General features: G+C 45.6%; 1 protein-coding gene across 1 annotated transcript in view; it reads right to left on the bottom strand.

The window, feature by feature from the left end:
- GARS1 (glycyl-tRNA synthetase 1) overlaps positions 1-8,398 on the bottom strand; it is a 43,882-nt gene extending 35,484 nt beyond the window's left edge. The window contains exons 1-2 of the mRNA XM_054991076.1: positions 8,049-8,398; positions 2,483-2,584 (exon numbers count right to left, since the gene is read on the bottom strand). Of these exons, the coding sequence (XP_054847051.1) occupies positions 2,483-2,584; positions 8,049-8,339 (393 nt within the window). The 5' untranslated portion in view covers positions 8,340-8,398. The remainder of the gene's footprint in view (positions 1-2,482; positions 2,585-8,048) is intronic.
- Between the last annotated feature and the right edge of the window lie 8,815 nt (positions 8,399-17,213).

Below are 17,213 nucleotides of genomic sequence, written 5' to 3'. Positions count from 1 at the left end.
GGGCATCTCGTAGTCATCTGCATCCGGGCCAATACTGCCAATTAGACAGAATGACGGCCAAACGAGACAGTGATGCAAATGCCATAGAAACAGGGCTTATAAAGACAGGTGGCTCAAAATACAGTCGATGGGTATTATGTCATTGACTCACACCCTTTCACAAAGTCTTCCTATGACTCAGGTACGAATGTAGAGATGATCCCCTGACATTAAGTACAGGCCCAATAACAGTTCAGACAGAAAAGCTTTTCTTTCCCATCTCCTATAGGAAGGAACCACTCGTCCTTTGGGCGAGGCTGTTACAAATGAAATTTAGCGCGGCAAATAACAAGCTTCAGCATTGAAAACCACAGAATTTATTTATTTACATTATTTATAATCTTTTTTTTTTTTTGCTGAGACTGAAGGCAGATTACAGGATAGAGAACAGCGCAGTCAAACAGCCGAAGAAAATCAGTGAATGATGCAATTGGACTAGGATGACAAAATCAGAGAACGCAAACAAGCTAAGCAAGAGATGCCATAAGCAAAACAAAAAGTGGATTATAGGGTGCAGAAGACCTGACTGAGGCTGGCGGATCCTCGCCAGAATGGGGCACCACGCCCACAGAAGAAGAGGGAAGTGGATTTCCTCCACCCTTTTCTTCCATCTCTCTCTACTAACTCTGCTCCTTTCGACTTGAGCAGCAAGAGCCGGTGAGTTCCCTTTGCCTTAAGAACAGCCTGACTTGTACTTAGGCCGCCCCTCTGGAGGCTCCAATCCTCTGGAACTCCCTCATTCATCCCCTTCTTTCCCCACCTCTTGGTCAGGGCTGCCTCCCAGCCGATTGCCAGGCAGTGGGCTGTTAAAGGACCAAGCCTTGTCAAACAACAGAGCATCAGGCTGTGTCTTAAAGGCATCACACATGTTGCTGCTTTAGTGAGTGGATGCTGAGGATGGCTCCCTGGCTACCCTCAGAGTCAGGAAGTCCAGGGGTATCTTGGGTCCCTGACACAAGGTATAAGACAGTGCAGTAAAGCATGTGATGCCTACAACGATCGGTGGACTGGCGTGCAATCCTGTTCTGTTACAAAGGTGCCCTCCTGAACGTGTCAATTCTACCACAGTTCTAATCTGTTTTTTTTTTTAATTACTGTTTTGCACATTCTACAGAATGACACACATGCGGGAGCCCCCCTCCCCATACTTCCTCATGTTAGCTCTTCCACAAAGTGAGAGCCACCAAGAATGCACATGATCAGGCAACTGTCAAATCACACCCACCGGCAGGGTGGCACCTTTAGGCGGCTTTCCTCAGACGAGTGGAGCTGTTGCAGTGGAGCACTGTGGGAGAGGCGGTCCTGCCGGAACGTGGGTCTAAGGCTGTTAAGGGCTTTGTGGCCGACATCCAGTACTTGAACTCAGTAGCTGATCGATAACCAGTGGAGCATCTGCAGAACGGGTGTGACATGTGTGCTCCACCTGCTGCCAAAAGTAACTAGGCTGCGGCATTTTGCACAATATGGAGTTGTCTTTAAAGAGTCTAGAGCTCCTGATCAGCTGACAAGTTAGGGGAGGGGCATGTTCCAGGCCGAATGAAGCTGGCAGAATGCCTCTTTTGCAGCTGCATTCTCTTGCTTCTCCAGTAACGGTGCCGAATTCAGCACAAACCCTAGGCTCTTAACTGAGTCAGCAGGCACCATCTAGACCTCATGAAAGGTGGGGCGCACAATGTCCCTCAAGCTTTCTGAACCACCTTGTCAAGATTTAGTTTCACCTTATTCAACCTTACCTGTTTAGCCACAACAGCAAGACACTGGGTCAGCATCTCTCTAAAGCAACATAGGAGATTTGGATTAAAAAAAATAGAGAGCTGAGTTTCATCAGCTTTTCGATCAGAGTCTGCTGAAAGTCCATGAATGATCCTGCCTAAGTGCTTTACGTACAGTTTGAATAACGTACAGGTTGAATAACGTAGGAGATAAGAATGAGCCCTGAGGAAATCCACAAGACAAGCCCCATGCTGATGACAGCTGGTCTCCAGCGGCAACCCTCTGAGAATAATTTAAACCAATCCAGGGCAAAACCTATAACCTCCACTCCAGGCACCTCAACAAGATGGCATGGTCCACAGTGTGGAATGCTGCTGATAGATCCAGTAAAAGTAGCAGAGAGCTACGGTCTTTGTCCACAGAGATCATCAACTAAAGCCACCAGAGAAGTCTCCGTCCCACTGTCTGGCCCACTGTCAGATGAATAATTCAGGAAGACCTGCCTTTGTTCTACCACTGGACTGTCCATCACCTTGCCAAGGAAGGGAATATTATGGACTAGGTGATAATTGGCTGCGTCGCGTTTCTGCACTGAAGGTTTTTAAAGTAGTAAACAGATGACAAGCCTAAAAATAATGGTAAGGCACAGCTATGGAAGAAAGCAGTGTCCAATTACCCTGGAATAAAAGAAAGAACCAAGAGGCACCAAAGAGTTAACTCTGAGACTCACCTTTGCTTCTAGGATCCTCTTCCGAGCCTTCAACTCGGAAACAGCTTTGTCTACATCCACCTGGGGAGCCTTCTCTTCCTTCAGCTTTCGGACAAGTTCTCCCTAGAAGAACAGTTCAAATATGGGGAGGGGAGGGACGACTTTAAATATGCAGGACAGAACTACAAGAAGGCACATTATTTCCCTGCCATTTGAAAATTCATGATTTGAAGCAACACGATTTCATTTATTTTAAAGTTTATAACTCGTCTTTCCTTGTTGCGCAATGTCGTTCACAAGTCACAATTTAAAACATCGTAATTTAAACCATACAAAATTAAACTCACAAATACACCTGCAGTTTTATACCCCATTAAAAGCCCTGCCAAATAAAATGGCCTTGGAACACGTCCCTACTTCAGACAGCCTGTTCCACAAAGGGGGAACTAGAATGAAAAAGGCATGGGCTCTGGCTAATCACAGGCGAGCTACCTTAAGGAAGGAGGCAGCACACAGAGACGTATGGGAGGAAAGGGTACTTTAGATAGGAGGGTCCCAAACTGCAAAGGGCTTTAGACAACCAGGCTAGTTCGATTGTCATCAACGAGAAGCTAAGCAGAGGTCAGTTCTATTTTATATTTTTTTCAAATCCATTGGTCCATATATTATTATGTGAAACTTTATGCCTGGGATGTATGTTCTTAACTATGTGCTTTTTCTACATGTTTTATTGTCTGCAATTTAATATTTACAGTTACTGAGCTTTCTCATCTTATATATCATTTCCGCTCATGCGCATTCATTTTTTTGTTTTTTCTTATTTTTTTTAAATCTTGGATTTTGATCGTTTTAGAATTACTTTATTCACGTTCCTTTTGGACCATGTTTCAGATCCTCTGATGAAGCTGCATGCTAAATGCAAAGGGGCTTTTAAAGCTTCCACTCAATAGAATTTCATTTTCCCTCCGCACCACTGTCATTTGGCTTTGCCTTCTTTCATCCATTTCACAGAAGACCAGTTATTAAGGCAAGCTCACGTATCACCGTGATGCTATAACACTGCCTGTACTACAATAAAACTTCTGCGGGAGGCCAAGGGTATTTTCGCTGGCAGAAAGACTGGATAGATTGTGGAATGTCATTTGTATTTACAGCCCACTTCTCCACTGATTTCTTACCCCTCTACCCAAGAGGATGCGTGCACTAACTCTACTGAAGTACAGTATTTTGAATTATAAGCCCCCAATCCTATCAAACATCAGTCAGCAGCTATAAGCAGTGTGGTTCTTCTTTAGGTAAAAGAGAAGATTTCCTACTGTTGTCCAAACAGCAAGGGCCATGACTTGGTGCTAGTATGCATGCTTTGTACATCTAAGGCCCCGAGTTCAGCCTATCACCTCTCCAATTAAAAGGTCTCATGAGCTCATGCAAAGAATTGCCCCAACCCACGCACAGGTAACCCTGCCTGCAGTTGTATTGCTCAATGTGAACACATGGAGAAGGATATATGCCAGGAAGCTGGACCAATCAAAACTTCCCAGGTGACCTACACAATTTATTGTTGATTTATTTATTTCATTTACACCCCATGTTTCTCTCCGCAACGGGGACCCGAACTTTCTTATGTTGTTCTCCTCATCTCCATTTTATCCTCCCGGTATCACTGTGGGGTAGGTTAGGCTGAGAGTGTGTGACTGGCCCAAGGTCACCCAGCAAGCTTCCATGGCAGAGTGAGGTTTTGAACCTGGGTCTCTCAGATCTTAGCCCAACACTGTAACCACTACCCCACACTTGCTCTCCAATGAAAGATCTGTGTGTAAAACTGAGGATGCAGATCTGAGAAAGTCTCTGCCTCAGATCGGGGGAGCATTACTACCACCCACAAAAAGATGCTACTGGACTAAAAAGTCTGAGCCAGTGCAAAGTGAGCTCTTCGTATAGCCTAAGGATTATACCATCTTAAAAAGATTGCCAGTACTAATGTCTTCCTGCTTTCACAGTTTGTATCTTGCTTCTGCCCAACGATCTGGATCTGAACGCCAATGTACCTTTTTTGGGGGGAAAAACCCCATTTATTTCTCCGTGGTTTTGTTCATTTCTATCCACTCACTTCAGAGAACAATGCACGGGAGAAAGAGACTCCCAACATGTCCAAGTTGGGTGACATAGAAGGAGGATGGAGCATGCATTTTACAAGGAATTGCTGGCTGTACGAGATTAAAATTAGAGAAAGAGGAAACACAACAGTCCTGCTTGACAAAGGAAAATTCTGCAAGCCTACGCCGCTAGAACTCTAGTCAAAATGTGAAAAGTTTTACTCAAAGTCACTGCAGCTTGCAGGCTAACGTGGCAGAGGGGAGGGAACTAAAGGGTTTTTAACATACACAGAAACATATAAACACAAGGAAAGCAAGGAATTGGTTGGGAGAAAAACACCAAAGGGAACCCCCCCCCACCCCCCAGCAAACTGCCTGTTGTCAGCTCCAACAGGATACGCTGGCATCATAAATCAGAGGGAGGAATTGCAAGACACCGTCAGTGACAAGAAAGCAAAAGTCCCCGGCGCACAGGGAGAGGTTAAAAAATTCCACTTGACTGCAGATGCCAAGGCAGCTGAAGGAAAACGCAAGGGAACAGCCCTGATGTGGCAGATTTCTCTGCAGCGTTGTCCGTTCCGATAGGAAAGTGTTTGGGAAGGGAACCACCCCTCCAGCACAGCAGCTTATTGCATCAGGCATTACTGCAGGAGGAAAACATTAACCCGCCCAGCCTGACTGATCTTTCTCTTTCCCTTTCTGTCAAGGAGATCTCCTCAGAGATGGAGTTAAAAGCCTTACTTAATGAATGACTCATTTGCCACTGAACCAATGGAGCTGTTTCCCAGACTTTAGCCTCTCCCCTGGTCATTTCACATTAGGCTGTGCAATCTGCACCTGTCCAAACCACTTCTGACACCGAGTCCTGCTTCTCTGCAGTTTCCCCCTCGCCCCCATAAATGGGACAGGAGGAGAGCTGCTCTTAAGCCACTCTACACATGCACATCTAAAATTACTGGATGTTTGATTTTTAAAGCAAAGGTTACTCCCTGACCCGGTTGCGAACTACACTAATTTTATTAAGAGCTCCCTGCAAAGAAATTCAGGATGCTGCAAGATGATTCACAATTAAATTACAAAAGGCTTCGACGCTACCAATCCAGTTATGTAAGACCTGTATTCTCTTTCCATACTTAACCAAGCAAGAATGCCATGTGAACTTTAGAGATGCATTGGAGATTTTACAAGAACGACCTGTATTCACATCCAGTAACCAACTGATTCCTGCATGCAAGGTGTTTGCTCAAGTGAAATCCAGCCAAACAGACCCAATCCTGGGGCAGCGGGTGTGTGTGTGTGTAGATATACAACCTGGCAGAAGGGAGAATGAAGAATCATAGAAGAACCAAGCAGATGCAAAAGTCAAGTACAGGAAGAAGACACACAGGGGAAAGCTGCAAGCAAAAGTTACATTTGAGAAGCATGCAGGCTTAGTGCTTTTGGAAGCAGGAAGTAAAGAAAAATCAAGAGAGATGCAGTCCTGTGCAGTCTAAATATAACTCACAGAGGCCCAAACCTAAAGGAAGAGGAGCGGCCAAAAGAGATGCAGGTCAATGAAAGAGAAAGCACAAAGACCTAATTCTCGGCTTGAAAATCTCTTTGCAATCGTTCTCTAGGGCTCATTATAAAAGAGAAACTAAAGTTCCATTGGAAATAACACATAGCAAGTAAACTTACTCTACACGATGATCCATGTGAACTCCATTTTATTGTATGCATGGGGGGTCCTATAAGCACCCTGCCACTAAGCAGATAAGAGATCCAGCTAAAAAGGACAGAAGCGCATTCACTGCATTTTAGAAGACGGAGATCATACTAAAGAGAAAACTGTATTAACATTCAACTTATTGGGAGATAAAGAGAGCTTCACAAGGATTATCTGCCGTATGAAACAAGTCGAATAAAGAAAAGTGGGGCACACAAAGCCGGTCAGTTCACAGGAGATTTTCATAGTAGACAGCAAGTCCTTATACGACAGCATGTGGCTCTCAGTTAGGATCTTTCAATGGGCTGAGACCGGAGCAACTCTGCTTCGGATTTCACCATTAGTCTTTTAGTAGAACTGAAAGATAGCACAAAGTCAGAAACTTAAAGCCAAAAAAATCCTTATGTAGGTACAGATATACAAGATTGAGAAATACGTATCACAACAGGAATGTAAGGTTAGGATAAAGGAGCATATTAAGAGATCATGAATTAAATGCCTTGTAAACACCCCAAAGTCCTTCAGAACTCCATATGGACGCCCTCAAAAGCTGTCCTTCTGGATCTCTAGGTTAAAGTCACCTTTGGATCTTTTATTCTAAAATTAGATCTATCCCTTAATCTTTAAGAGGCAGTACAAATGGGAGATATTTCACTCCTGCAAAGGAATTGCCAAAAAGGCAAAGACAGGCTGACAAAAGATCCCTAGACAAAGGCTAAAGCATACTGAGGCGAGGAGGGGTCAAGCAACTAGACACAGCTGTTAAGAGAAGGGATCTTCTAACAAAATCCAGAATACTAAAACAAAGATTACACACAAATCAACAGGAAGCTAAACAATGGGACACTGAGACCCGTCCTTGCCTTTTTAAGGGGCAACCTTGATCATCAAAGGCTAAAGATACTGAGAAACCCTCTCACTTCACCCAAAGCCAAGGACTAAAACCAGAGACACTCTCCAGGGACATCCAGGCTCCCTCCCCAACACCGGTACCCAAACAGGGAGAGAAGAGTCCACAAAGGGTGGTGGTCAGAAGACTGGACCTGAGTTCGAACCCCCGTATCTGATGAAGAGAACTTTGACTCTCAAAAGCTCAGACCCTGGAAATCCAGTTGGCCTTTAAGGTGCTTCTGGCATCCGGGTACCCTAAAACACCCAAACTAAGAGAGGGATGAAAAAGCAGAGTTCATAAAGGGTGGTGGTCAGAATACTGGGTAAAGTCCTGGGTTCGAATTCCTGTATCTGACAAAGAGAACGTTGACTCTCAAAAGCTCACACCCTGGAAATCCAATGGGTCTTTAAGGTGCTTCTGACATCCAGGCACCCTAAAGCATCATCCCCCCACCCCCCAAAAAACCTGGTACCCAAACTAAATGAGGGATGAGAAAGAAGAATCCATAAAGTGCGGTGATCCGAATGCCGGGCAAGGTCCTGGGTTCGAATCCCTGTTCTGCTAAGGATGACCTTGAGCCAGTTCAGGGCTACCCACAGGCCTGGAGAAAACATTTCCTGTCCTTTTAATGTAGTTTTAACGCATAGAAATGGACAGCCGAAGCTTGTCATGGCGTAAAGATAACCCACATTCCCTGATACATCACACTCCATTAAGCCTCTTTTAAAGGGATGGAGGATTGTCGGCCACCCTAAGCCAGTCGCAGCCTCTCAGCCCGGCCTACCTCGCAGGGTTGTTGTGTGGACAGAATGGGCTAAGCTCATACATAAGACCCCTACCCCCAACCTTCCCCATCGTTCATGGCCGCCCTCCCGCCTCCTCGCCCGGCCTCACCTGCTGCCGCACCGCCTGCCTGAGCGGAGCCAGCAGCGCCTCGGCGGCGGGCCCGTCCATGCTGGCGGCGATGCCGGGCTGCGGCGAGGCGGCGGGGCGGAGGGCGGCGGGGCGGGCTCGGGGCTTCGGCGGGGCGGCCGCTTGGGGCAGAGCCGGGCCGCGCGTGTGGAGCGAGGCGGCGGGGCTGGTCCGCGGCGGGAAGCGGCGAGCGAGGGGCTGGTGGCGGCTCCTGCTGCTGAGGCGGCCGAGCGAGCCGGCGGCGCGGAGGAGAACGCTAAAGGGCCACGGCATGAGGAGGAGAGCGAGGCCCGGCCCCCCGCATGATGAAATCCCCGGCCTCGGCCGGCGGCCCCGCCCCGCCGAGGAAGCCGCCCGCCCGGCAAAGGCAGCGGCAGATTCGCCACGGCGCAGGCCCCGCCGGGCCAGCTAGGCCGCGCGGGTTGCTATGGCAACGCGGCCTACCTGCGCTTAAGCGCCCGCTGAGGGGCGCTGCAGGCCTGAGCAAGAGAGAGACTGGCTCATTTTATTTTATTTTATTATTTTAGGATTGGAATTTGGTGACAACTTAGAGACACCCACGAGATTTCCAGGGATGGGTAGCCGACGTGTTAGTCTGTAACAATAGAAAAGAGCTAGAGTCCAGTAGCATTTATAAGACTAACAAAATTGGTGGTAGGGTAGGAGCTTTCAGGAGGCACAGCTCACTTCTTCAGATAGCAGAGACACCAGCGAGCTGTGACTCAGGAAAGCGCACACCCTATCATCAGTTTTTTAGTCTTATACGTGCTACTGGATTCTTGCTCTTTTCCTACCACCAATTTTGTTATCTGAAGAAGGGAGCTGTGACTCATGAAAGCTCACACCCTACCACCAATTTTGTTATCTGAAGAAGGGAGCTGTGGCTCACAAAAGCTCACACCCTACCACCAGTTTTGTTATCTGAAGAAGGGAGCTGTGGCTCACGAAAGCTCACACCCTACCACCAATTTTGTTATCTGAAGAAGGGAGCTGTGGCTCACGAAAGCTCATACCCTACCACCAATTTTGTTATCTGAAGAAGGGAGCTGTGGCTCACGAAAGCTCACACCCTACCACCAGTTTTGTTATCTGAAGAAGGGAGCTGTGGCTCACGAAAGCTCACACCCTACCACCAATTTTGTTATCTGAAGAAGGGAGCTGTGACTCATGAAAGCTCACACCCTACCACCAGTTTTGTTATCTGAAGAAGGGAGCTGTGGCTCACGAAAGCTCACACCCTACCACCAATTTTGTTATCTGAAGAAGGGAGCTGTGGCTCACGAAAGCTCACACCCTACCACCAATTTTGTTATCTGAAGAAGGGAGCTGTGGCTCACGAAAGCTCACACCCTACCACCAGTTTTGTTATCTGAAGAAGGGAGCTGTGGCTCACGAAAGCTCACACCCTACCACCAATTTTGTTATCTGAAGAAGGGAGCTGTGACTCATGAAAGCTCACACCCTACCACCAATTTTGTTATCTGAAGAAGGGAGCTGTGGCTCACGAAAGCTCATACCCTACCACCAATTTTGTTATCTGAAGAAGGGAGCTGTGACTCACGAAAGCTCACACCCTACCACCAATTTTGTTATCTGAAGAAGGGAGCTGTGGCTCACGAAAGCTCACACCCTACCACCAATTTTGTTATCTGAAGAAGGGAGCTGTGACTCACAAAAGCTCCTACCAAGAAACAGCATAAGCAATTCTAAGAGTGGCATATTAAACAACATACAGTGGAATCCTAAACAGAGTTACTCCAGTCTAAGCCCATTGATTTCCCTTAGGATTGCACTGATTGAAACTAACCAGTGGATCAGGGATAACAAGCACTGTGTAGGGCTTTCTCTCTCCCACCTTCCCCCATAATGTTCGGAGAAAATCTATTTTGATCAGGAGAATTTCCAAGACAAGAGGGGCAGGAAACATTCTGCAACATTTCAGAAGTTCATGAATCTCTTCAGGTGTTCAGAGGCCAACAATTATTTCCCAAACCCTCCTATCCTCCTGCCAGAGCACCACATAGAGGTCTGTAACATAAAACGACCGCAAGGGGTGAAGTTAACAGAAAGGTGCATTGATTTGCCTTCAAAGAAAAATGAAAGAGAAATCCTTCTTTTAAAATGAGGAAAAAGAGGAATCGGGGCTGTATCTTAAAAAAAGTGAATTTTGCGGAAAGAAGTTGCTAACTATGGAGAGAATGAGTGAGTGAATATAGTCTTACAGAATACCATTTCAGTTTGTTTGTTACGAGAATAGAAAGGTACTTCTTTCAAAAGCATTGAAAACTGTTGACGGGCTGATTTTAGCACACCCAAAGATCTAACTGTGTGTGCGTGATATGCCTTGGTTGTCCACTCATCTGTGTCAACACAATTCTTGTCTACAGAGATCTCTGGTGTGCTTCTCTTTTACTGTTATACTGCTCTGTGGCACCACTTGCATTCCCAGGGAGTTCCACATCACCTGGGTGGCTAGAATATCCCTCCCACCACGTGAAAGGAACCATATAAATAAGAATTGTAGGTTTGGTTTGGATTTGATCACAATATTATATGGTGAGGGGCTACAGCTCAGTGGAAGAGCTTTTGCTTTGCGTGCCAAAGATCCACTCTCTGGCATCTCCAGTTAAAAGGACCAGGTAGCAGCTGATGTGAAAATCTTTTGCCTGAGACCCTGGAGAACAACTGGAGAACAACTGCTAGTCTGAGTAGACAATACTGACCTTGATGGATGGATGGTCTGATTCAGCTTAAGTTTGTTTCATGTGTATGTATTTGTAATTTTAGTCCCTCTCCCTGACCTGAATAGCTCAGGTGAGCCTGAACTCATCGGATCTCAAAAGTTAAGCAGTGTCGCTTGGTTAATAATTGGATGGGAGACCCCCCCAAAAAGACCTGCAGAGGCAGGCAATGGCAAACCACCTCTGTTAATCTCTTGCCATGAAAACCCCACCGGGGTCGCCATAAGTCAGCTATGACTTGAGGGCACTCTCCACCACCCTCCCCATATATACTAACCAATATTAATACACATGCATCTTTCTCACACAAGTCCTAGGGGAAATCAGCTGAAAACTATTTAGGAGAACTAGGCAAGCTTTCCTAATGCTGTATTGGCAACAGCAGCCATTGATGGTTAATAATTTTATGAAATAACAGCTCTTCATAAGTGGATATTTTTTTCCCATGGAAACGTAAAACATTGGAAAAATTGGCACCTTGTATCTCTGACTACAGAGACGGGATTTTGTTCTGGATCCCCGCTGGTTAGTAAATAACAGTACACAACAGCCATTTGAGAAATGCTCTGTGGAGAAACCCTTGATTGGTTTGGAGCATTTGCCAAGCAACAGAATGTCACGAGTGTTGGAAGCGAAGGACAATTCAGAACCTTCTGGCTACTTCTTTCTTTTCTGTTCTGTTGCTATCCTCTTGTTGCCTTGATTGCGAATCTTATGGACTTCTTTTCTTCTTCCTCCTCCTCCTCCTCTAGGGTGGTCAAGTCCAGACTGGGAAATTCCTGGAGATTTGGATGGGGTTTGGGAAGGCGATGTGATTCCACAGAGTGCACCCTGCAAAGCTGCCATTTCCTCCCGGGGTTGCACTGATTACAGGGGTGGGGGTTAACGAGCAATAAGAAACATGATTATTTTTATTTATTTTATTATTTATGTCATTTGTAGTCCGCCTTTCTCACTGAGACTCAAGGCGGATTACACAATATGAGATTAGTACAATCCATATCAAGTACGTTTCCATACAGTATCAAGGACATTTCCTTAAACAATGCCATAGGGTAAATAGATACAAGTTTAAAAAGACATAGCGTTAGCAAGAATCCAATACAAAGTAGAAGAAAATACTGAAACAGAACATAATCACTTCTAGGATTGACATTAGACAACATAAAGCACAGGTAGTACATTGCAGTACATATTTAAAGCAGATAATATGTAAGGCAACATAGCGGTGAAGTCTATGGTCCCTAACTCGTTAGCGAAGCATCTGAGACCCCCTCCCTACAATATAGCCCTCCCATTTGAGTAAAAATCATTTTTGAATAATTCAGTTTTGCATTGTTTGTGGAAAGCCAGGAGAGTGGGGGCTCTCCTGACCTCCTCAGGCAGGCCGTTCCACGGGGTAGGGGCCACCACAAAGAAAGCCCGTGTACGGGCTGCTGTTGATTTCGCCCATGTGCAGCCTGGCACCTGCAGGAAACCTGTTCAGATGAGCAAAGCTGCCGAATCACAGTTCAAAGGCAGACATATACAATCATTAATACTTATCTAAGAGCTCAAAAGTTTTTACAGTAGCCAACCTCCATAAATACTCCTCCAGGTAGTCATAATGAAGAAGCAGTGCTTGGAGAATCAACGCTAAGGAATACACCTACGGAAGTCTTGATGAGATTTGCAGCACGCTCTTGACAAAGGGCTTGAAACAAAGGAGCAAGCCGGCTTCGTTGGGCAGCGCTGTGAGGACTACGTATTTTCTCCTGGAAAAGAAAACCAAAAGCCAGAAGGACTAAACTATTGCAATATTGATTATTTATGGACTTGCCTATGCAGTCTTCAATGAACTATGTCAATTGATTACTAATGGTCTTACCTTTTGGTTTGAATGTGCCACTTATTGCCTATTTATGGATGTATTAATATATTTATTCACTGAGCACTTTAAATTGGCATTTGAGGAGTATTTATGGAGGTTGACTGTTATGGAAACATTTGAACTCTTAGATAAATATTAATGATTGTATATTTCTGTCTTTGAACTGTGATTTGTGAATAAGATACTGTATAATCAATTTTCTTATTGCTTGTAGTTAGATAATCACGGTGGAATTCCCCCCTCCCCCTTGTTACTAGTAGTTCTCCTTTTTATATATTTTCTCCAGGGCAACTGATCTCTGTAGTCTAGAGATCAGATGTAATTCCAGGAGAACTCCAGGCTGAATGAAGTCCACACAACCTGATTTCCCTGTCCCTGTCTGTGGGGAGGAATTCATCAAACTTTGATCACCAATTTACATGTTTTGGTCTTGTGATAAGGGGGTGCTGTATTGCTCCGTTTTCATCCTGCCTTTGGGGAGACGTTTGGGAGAGAGAGCGGCATTAAATAAACCTCTTAGATCAGTGCAGTTGACACGTACAGATTTCCTTCACCCTCCCGGATCCTTAGTGCCATCATATAGAGCAGATCCCAGCTTCCCTATCCATCATAGCAAGACCATTACCTCCCACTGTTACAGCCATAAATCATTCCTGTCCTAACATGTAAACTTGAAGAGGCGGGGGGAGGGGAGGAATTGATATTGTGATCATACCGAAAAAGGAAGAGGACCGTGCCAGCTTTAATTATCTTTCTAGGGGATGGGGGTGGTTTTTTTTAAAGGCCCGAACTTCTCCCTAACCTTCCTTATAATTCTACTTGCTAGGTTGTGCTGCAGAAATTCCCAGCTCTGCTACTGCCTTATAAACTCCCAGCAGTCCTTGTTTTCTAGGCATATTTCTACTCCCAGGAAAATTGTTATCCTTATTTTGGAGACGCCTTACTGTGAATTGATAGGTCTCGCTTCCCTACCACAGGCGTCTAAAAGTTATGGCTACAATTTTCCATATGCTTATTGGGCATAAGAGCCAAGCCTGCTTAAAGGCCATCATGTTACAGTGGTTAGTGGGTCGAGCTGGGCCTCGAAAGACTAAGGTTTGAATTCTTATTCCGCCATGATGCTCCCTTGGTTAACGTTTGGCTAGTCAACCTCTCAGAGCCTAACCTACCTCACAGGGTTATCAAGACAAAATGGAGGGGCATATCCTGAGTTTTAGGGAAGACGAATTGAATGAAAATTTGTATACAAAAACCATATGCATAGAAGGCCAGGTGTTTAATTTGGCACCAACAACCTTCTGTGGGACTAAGGATGCCAGATGTGGTGGGAGAAAAATTGGAGGAAATGGGACGGGCACATCAGCGTCATGCCAGCATGCAACATCACTTCTGACAAAACCCAGAAATGACATCATTATGTCAGGAGTGTCGGTCTAGGATTTGCCAGAGATTCTGTGGTTTAACTATAGAGTTCTGGCAAATCCTAGAGCATCCCTTTTGGTGCCATGATGTCACTTACGTTTTTCCTGGAAGTGATGTGGTGTGCCAGTATGATTCTGACACACCTGCTCCAGCATACAACAACATTGTGAGGAAGCGCGGAGAAAAAATCTGCACTTTGGCACTCCGAACCACAAGAAAAACTCCATGTGAAAAATCTTATCACTTGCTTACCTAACAGTGTTTGCACCTCTGGAAAATGTGACGATTGCAAATGTAAATATACCATATGCCTATGGACAGAAGCTGGAAATGTTAATGGAACTCCATGGGACCAACAACTACTATTTAGACACACCTCTTCAGGTAACCCTTAGTCCAAATTAGAGTGGGAAGCTAATTTTCCTACTGGGTGGCCCCCACCCTGTGGAACGGCCTGCCTGAGGAGGTCAGGAGAGCCCCCACTCTTCTGGCTTTCCGCAAACAATGCAAAACCGAATTATTCAAAAAGGCTTTTTACTCAGACAGGAGGGATGTATTGTAGGGAGGGGGCCTCAGATGCTTCGCTAATCAGTTAGGGACCATAGACTTCACCTCTATGTTGCCTTACATATTATCTGCTGCTTTAAATATGTACTCCTACCGTGCTTCATGTTGTCTGATGTCAGTCCTAGAATTGATTATGTTCTGTTTCAGCATTTCTTCTACTCTGTATTGGATTCTTGCTAATGCTATTTCTTTGTAAATTTGTATCTATTTACCCTATGGCATTGTTTATGGCAGGGGTGGGCAATTGTTTTGGCTCGGGGGCCACTTTGTGGGAGCGGAGGTTAGCGGAGGGCCGCACCTTTTAAAATGATTGCATTCGTTAGTTAACTTTGCATTTCAGAAAAGGTATAAATTGTATCAGAAAAATCAATAAATATAAATTAAATAAAATAGCGGTAGTTTTATTCAATTTATTTATTGTTTTACTGTTGCAAAGACAAAATTGAAATTAACCAGATCAACCGGAAAAGCGCGTATCTACACTGCGCATGCGTATTGACGTAGCCGTCCTAGTGGAAAACACGAGACGAATCTTCGGTCGCGCACGGGAAGGAAATCTCGGTTCAAGAACTTCCTGACAGTTAGATTGGTCCCTCAGTGGAAGAGGCTTCCTCTGAAGGTGGTGGGCTCACCTCCTTTGGAGGTTTTTAAGCAGAGGCTAGATGGCCATCTGACAGCAATGCTGATTCTGTGAACCTGGGCAGATCATGAGAGGGGGGGCAGGAAGGGTTGCATCAGAGCTTAGTTCTTGTGGCCCCTTCTTACACGCCCAGGGTAATGCCGATTGCCATTTTGGGGTCAGGAAGCAATTTTGCCCAGGCCAGTTTGGCTAGGGATCCTGACGGTGTTTTGACATCTTCCGGGCATGGAGCAAGGGGGTCACTGGGTGAAGGTAGTTGTGAATTTCCTGCATTGTGCAGGGGGTTGGACCAGATGACCCTGGAGGTCCCTTCCAACCCTACAATTCTATCATTCTAGTCTGATGTTCTAACCACAATGCTGCACTGCTGCAAAGTACAAAGGTTTGAAGGATTGTTGTGATGCTTGCCGTGGAGCAACAGATTATGTCGGTTCCTAAATGTTAAAAAGCTGCACCCCAAAACATGATGTTTTTCACAATGTGGGAAAACTCCTCTCTGTGTTGAGCCTTGCATTAAAAATAGTCCCTTACAGAGGATGTTATGCAACTGCCGGCACGAAGTAGCCACCAATTCCCACTAGATGGCAAGCTTCTTTCATTCCTTTGCATGGGATAGTTTCTCCCTTTCCACCCCCCAAACACACACACATATTCCACCCGCCCTGTAATGAGGCCTCTTCAGTTTTTAACATTCCACTCGGCTGGGTCCCCCCCGCCCCATCCTCCCCGAAATAACAATGTGTGCCAAACTTTCCATGCTGGGTTAACTCACAGGAGGAGCAGAGCTTGCAGAACCAAAAAGCTCTTTTACAGTCGGAGCACGGGTCTACATTCCATGGAGGGGTTCGTCTTCCCTTTAGATGCCTTCCCCAGAAGTACAGCACACACACACCCCATTTGTAGAATGGATAACTCGCACAGTTTCGCTGGTACATCATTTACAAGGCGGGTCTCCAAAACACAAACACCCCCGCACTGCTTGGGACTTAAAGATCCATTATCAACACACCAGAACTTGAAAGCACCAAAAAGTATGACGGCCAATTCTGGCTTGGGAAATTAATGGAGATTTTGGGGAACTGCCCGAGAAAGGTGGAGTTTGGGGAAGACAGCGGAGATTTGATTCCATAGAGTTCACCCCCCCCCCCAAAGCTGCCCTTTCCTCCAGGGGAACAGGGGCTCTGCAGTCTGGAGATCAGTTGTAATTCTGGGGAAATTCCAAGCCCCACCCAGAGACTGATAACCCTACAAAAAGTTTTCTGAGCCACTGTGCAAAAGTCTCCATTGCTCCCCTTATTAGTAAAATCGTGGTTGAGTGTGTGGATGTGCTGGGTACAAAGATAAGACCAGGAGAAAGGCAGGAATGGGTCTGTGCTTATTTGGAGGACGTTTGCATCCCCCCTGCCTACTCCAACCTTCCTGCTCAACGTAAGAAATCCAAAGCCAGGCCACACATGACAAATCGTAGCTAACCAAAGGCAAACGCAAAGTGCATTAAATAGTTATCCCAACGGTGGCACTCGCGATTAATAAATCACACACAATTCCTATGATTCTATCACAATATCTTAAGATTTTTAAAGTGCTCAGTGCTACAGTGTATTTTATACATAAATTAACAATAATTACAACGCCAGATGTAAAGCATAATGACAAGATCAACAACGTTCCTGTAGGGTAGTCCCTATAGGCTTCCTAAGCTCTTCAATCATGTGTATTCTCAGTCATGAGGTTCTATAGAAGGACCAAAGACACTCACGTGCAAAAATTCAACGCACTGTTGTGGTGATACAAGAGTGGCCCCTGATGAAGTGGTTGAAACAAGCTGAACAATCAAGCCGGCAGCTTGTAGGGCCGGGGAAGCCCCTTTGGGGTTTCCCCCCTTGATTTCTTGATTTCCTCCGGCA

Source organism: Eublepharis macularius, chromosome 11 (assembly GCF_028583425.1).
Source record: "Eublepharis macularius isolate TG4126 chromosome 11, MPM_Emac_v1.0, whole genome shotgun sequence".
Taxonomy (NCBI): Eukaryota; Metazoa; Chordata; class Lepidosauria; order Squamata; family Eublepharidae; genus Eublepharis; species Eublepharis macularius.
Note: the sequence above shows the minus strand (reverse complement) of the source record. Positions and strands in the feature narration are given on the sequence as shown.